Raw genomic sequence first — 4948 nt, 5'->3', positions numbered from 1 at the left:
TCATCTCACCGTAGAGAATTCAGCACCACAAATGACAAAACTTGAGATGCACATCAACTATCACGTTTCCACGCATCACACATCGTACCTAGGGGGTTAAATTAATTTAGAAGCTTATTCGATCGTTGAGTCAAATCTTGAAAGTGGGTATACTTTGCAGGAGATACACTTAAGCATCAAACTAAATATATAGTGTCTTTACCAGCGAAGAAGTATGAATGACACAGCTAAGACATTTTTCATTGCTTAAAGCATAAACTATAAACTTAAGGCCAGTACAGATACAAACAGATTCGGAGAACGTAACTACTACTTCACTTACACCTCTAATCCAACAGAACCTATTAGGCGTGGTAACAGTAAATAAAAGCAAACCCCTTTAAACCAGAACCAAGAGCAAACCCAAAATCACAAGCCCGAGCCTTACTAAGCCCAACCCACGAAGCCCGTTGGACCCAGAAAGCCAGACTTTGACATCATCTACGACAGGCCCACACAGAGAGCTCATGTCATCACTTCTGGTATTATAGTACACACTGTAGAAGGCAATTCTAGTCCTATCAGCCTTGGCAGTGAAATTGAGGTTAGCAGTTTGGAATGTAGAGTTGGAATTTGGAGTGTAATGAATGTTCTGAGCTTGGTCACCAGCAAAAGCCATGACAGCAAGTGGTTCCTTGCATTTGTCATCTGCATGACCTAAAGAGAAGGTTAAGGAATATGGTTTGTCAGGAGTGGTCTCAACCATTTGGGATATGATGCCTTCTTTTCCTGAGAGCAACTCAATGGCTCTCTTACCTTGTGGAACAGCGTAATGATCAGAATCAATGTAGCGAATGGCTCGGTTGGATTCAACTATCCAACCGGGCAACGAGGTAGTTTCCTCGTCCAGGTTTGTTGGAAGCAGGACACCAAGTGAAGTATTCCTAAACATCCATGGACCTTCTTCAAAATCACCGTTGTTTACTGCGTTGTCTTTGGGCTTATCGGGAGTGAAAAGCTTCTTGATAGCAATGTTATCAATGATGGGGCCACAAGTGGGGTCATCTTCCATACCAGGGTTCTTAAAAACCAAATTAAAAGTGTCGCCGTCCGCATTGAAAGAAACCGCGTAAGGGTTCCAACCCTGCACGTTGTACAGGGTCTGCAGGTCTATCGTCTGTGATGCAGGTGGGACTGACACGTTGAGGGATTCCAACTGGGCGCACGTGCGAGCCGCACAAAACGTGACCGAGTAAATCGAACCCTTCTCCACCGGTATTTCCTGGCTGATCTCAGCGTCGTTCCCCAGCCTCACCGCGTGTCTACCTTGTGGTACGATGAGGATCATCCCACCTTGTTTTTGCCCAGACTCCACAAGCTCAACGGTGCCGTTTGATTTCCAATTAGGGACTTCACTCGGCCCCTCCACCATTGCCTCGCTTGGGAACCCATTTGATGGGGTTGCCTCAAAATCTCCATTCGCCACTAAACCTGTATATAATAATTCATTTTATAATCAATTTTTTCGTTCATATAATTTATAATGTGTTGCAGCATAGCACTAGTGAAAGTAAATAAAATCAAACACCAAAGGAATATTCGAACTCTAGTATAGTTTTTTGTTTATAATTTCTTTCCTTAAAGAAAGAAAGAGAAGAGTGAGGTTGCCCTGTTCAGAGATTAGAATATTTTACACGGCTTTAACGTTAGGGTGTCATTACAAGCTACATATTAAAAAGCAAATTACTAGTGATGAGATCGAACCTAAGCTTTATAACCGAAGGACTCTAATCCTTAGGTACTAAACTAATCCTATCATCCTTCTAAATTAATTCATATTCAAACATATGAAATTTAATTTACAACATTACAAATATACCCGACCCGAGCCTTTATCACCTGAGTCATGTCCCTGTAACAACTTTTCCTTTCTAAAATATAGCATAGTCGACAAAACTACATACGTATTTTATTAAGATAGAAAATTGCGCTTGTCGATTAGATTTAGACTTCAATACAGGTGACAAATGGTCAAATGAAAATTATATAAAGTAATTGTGATGAGTGTAGGGTCACATTTCGCTCTCAAGGTGTTTTCAAATAAATAAGAGGACCAGCAGAATCACTGTCAAGGTGCAACTCCTACCCACATGAAATTCCAAGTTTCCAACCTAACGTGATGGGAATCAACATTTATGTTGAATTAGAAGGTAGCAAATATATGCGTTGTTCTATAGTGAATGCACCATCACCTACGCCATTCTTTCGAATTTATATCTGGTCCCTTCAATATATTTATGTCTTTCACAGCAATAACAGCGACACACCAAGAGTAGTGCTAGATTAGCTATTGCAATTTTGGAGCGCCTAATCCAAGAATGGGCCTCGAGAATTAGAAAGGCCCATCTTGGAACAATAAATTACGGAACAAAATAAGCTACCCTTCAAAAGAGTCTCTGTCAGATCCAGCTTGCCAAGCACACCAAGAAGTAACAACAAAAAACCGAAACAAAATATGCTACCATTTAAAAAGACCCCCTCTCAATGTATGTGACAACTAGCGAAGCCAAACAGCATGGGGAAGATTAGAACGAAGATTTTCCCAACGGCAAAAACGACAAAATATGATGTTGACGGGGAACAAATTGAGATCTGATCCAAATCAACATGTACCAGAAGCCGTGTGAGCGCGTGAGTCCTAACCCACGCTGCCGCTCCACTCCCAATCCTGTCCCTTGAGAAAAGCACTTTTTCTTACCGTGCTTTTTATTATTTAAAGGATGACCCAAACGACAACAATAGTAAAAGTATCTGGGTGCTTGCGTCCTTTCCGGAAAGGTCCTTGCCCTTTGGTCAAGATTGGAGGAAAAAAGCTTGTTTCGAGTGGCGGGAACACTGTGTCAATATAGTCCTTTCGCATCCCTAGGATAACAAGAATTGCAAAGGTCTTTTGCTTGGGACCCATACGCTTACTTGCCTTCCCTTTTTTCATGTTTCTCTAGGCTGGTTATGATTTTCTTCGTCTACTAATGGACTATGGTCATATCATCCTATAACAAAACACTAACTACTTTAATCTACATTTTTTAGGGTCGAATATTTGGTACTAATCATAATTGCAGGATAGCGATGTTTTGCGGTGTATTTTCCTTAAACTCGTATAACTAATTCTACAATGCTACTTTTTGGTAAAAAATATATAAAACTGATTTTACCTATTTTCAAGAATTATGTAAAAAGTAGCAACTGAATAATAGCTATGTAAAATATTATAGCGTTTTATTAACATTTCGTGTTTATATTTGGAAATTAATTTTCTTTTCAACTATGCGTGCTTTAAAGATCATAGATTAGGAGCATATGGCGCATTTCACTTTCAAAAAAGTTGGAAGTTAGAACTAGAGCCATTTTTTATTAAATTTTTTGCCATCATATGTTTTATTTTTGGTATAATTTTAACTTCATTACTGACTCCATGGACTATAGACAAAGAAAAAATAGGGGATGACAAAAAATCAGAAGCTCACTTCACCCAAATAAAACAAGTATTAAAATTAGGAGCATAAATAAATTAGGTTGGGTTAGATTTTTGTTTAAATAGGTCAGACTGTGTAAAAAAACCTTTTGTCTGATCTGATCTATTAACTTGTGTAGACTCAGATTACAATTCTGTTCTGTCCTACCTATATTTAAAAATAAAAACTTTGGCTTAGGCCAATTAGACTATTTAAACCTATTAAATATTTCATAATTAAAAAATATATATAAATTAATATTATTTTATTATTCAAAATTATTAAAATAATAATTTTATTTATTTTATTTAAAATAAATAATATGATATAAGCTAGCGATAGACCTGTTTGGGACTTAGGACCCTCTGGACCAACTATTTACACCAGTACTTAAAATGACTGGTCTGTGGAAAACGAAAGAACACAATGGGGTGGTTAGAAATGTGAGAATGACAGAGAAAAAAAACACTCATAGTAGAGTGAAAGGTGGGCGTTTTGTGTTGGAAATCATTAACAGCCTCGTCCAAATGAAAACCGGATAGAGTTCATTCACTTCATGGAGAAGTAAAAACCATAAACTAAGTCAAACATTATAACTACATTTACTTGCAAGCAAACAAGTTAAACAGAAACATTATAATCATGGTCAAGCATCACAAAGCCTAGAGAACCATATTCCACCATGCCCAACCCGAAAATCAGTCTCTTATTTCTATAATTGGCATACATAAGATGGTCAGCCCCAGCACTTAAAAATAGTAGCAAAGTAACCTGGTAAAAACAAAACCCAGAATTTGCCCCACCCCCACCCAGAAAGCTATTTCAAACAGAGCTAACAATTACTAGCATTTCATCTTCGTACCATAGTACTAGACCACACAATGGAAATATAATTAAAAACCCACCAAAATCATAGGCATAGTACACAAATCGAAGCACATAAACCAAGTAACAAGCGCAAAAAAAACAGCAGTTGTAAATTGTAATGTCAGATCTCAGCAGATAGAAAAGAGGAAAACTTGAAAACCGTAGCCAAACTCTATGTACATTTAAGAGGTAGAAATAGTAGAGATTACCATCTTCTGCGAGGGCCAAATGGAGTGAGATTAGGAGCACGAGGATGAAGACCCGTTTCATTCTTGTGGAGCTCCGAGCCATCTGCACGCCCAGAAATATTCTCTCTCTCTCTATTTCTCTCTATGCTTATCTGATACGTGTAGTGTACTCTGTTTTTGAGGAGCACAATGGCAAAGAGGGTTGGCGAGTGTCCTTTTATCTAAGATTCTCACCAGTCACCGGTGCTTATGGTCCTTTTTGCTGTTTAGTTTAGGTTAAAACCACTCTATCAAATTAATTAAAGCTTGATTTGAAAATACTTATCTGCAGTGTGGACACAGATTTTTCTTTTTTATTATATATATAGCAAAGAGTGTTATTTAATATCTATTAAATTT

At 37.9% G+C, this 4948-nt stretch overlaps 1 protein-coding gene across 1 annotated transcript; it reads right to left on the bottom strand.

The window, feature by feature from the left end:
* Positions 1–250: 250 nt before the first annotated feature.
* Positions 251–4721, bottom strand: LOC133316606 (protein BIIDXI). Its single transcript, XM_061518383.1, has 2 exons — positions 4571–4721; positions 251–1470 (listed from the first exon to the last, which is right to left on the bottom strand). The coding sequence occupies exons 1-2, from the start codon at positions 4650–4652 to the stop codon at positions 380–382; spliced, it is 1173 nt and encodes a 390-aa protein (XP_061374367.1). The 5' UTR covers positions 4653–4721; the 3' UTR covers positions 251–379.
* Between the last annotated feature and the right edge of the window lie 227 nt (positions 4722–4948).

The sequence above is a fragment of the Gastrolobium bilobum genome, unplaced genomic scaffold, assembly GCF_033153095.1.
Source record: "Gastrolobium bilobum isolate Gb01-03AN ecotype WA unplaced genomic scaffold, APGP_CSIRO_Gbil_v1 utg8498, whole genome shotgun sequence".
Taxonomy (NCBI): domain Eukaryota; kingdom Viridiplantae; phylum Streptophyta; class Magnoliopsida; order Fabales; family Fabaceae; genus Gastrolobium; species Gastrolobium bilobum.
The sequence above is the reverse complement of the archived record's forward strand: the minus strand, read 5'-3'. Positions and strand labels throughout refer to the sequence as shown.

Excerpts from the sequence above, each read along its gene's own strand:
- LOC133316606 (XM_061518383.1), bottom strand. The coding sequence starts at position 4,652 with ATGGCTCGGAGCTCCACAAGAATGAAACGGGTCTTCATCCTCGTGCTC. Across the intron at positions 1,471-4,570 it reads TTTGGCCCTCGCAGAAGATG|GTTTAGTGGCGAATGGAGAT; the intron begins GTAATCTCTACT and ends TATTATATACAG.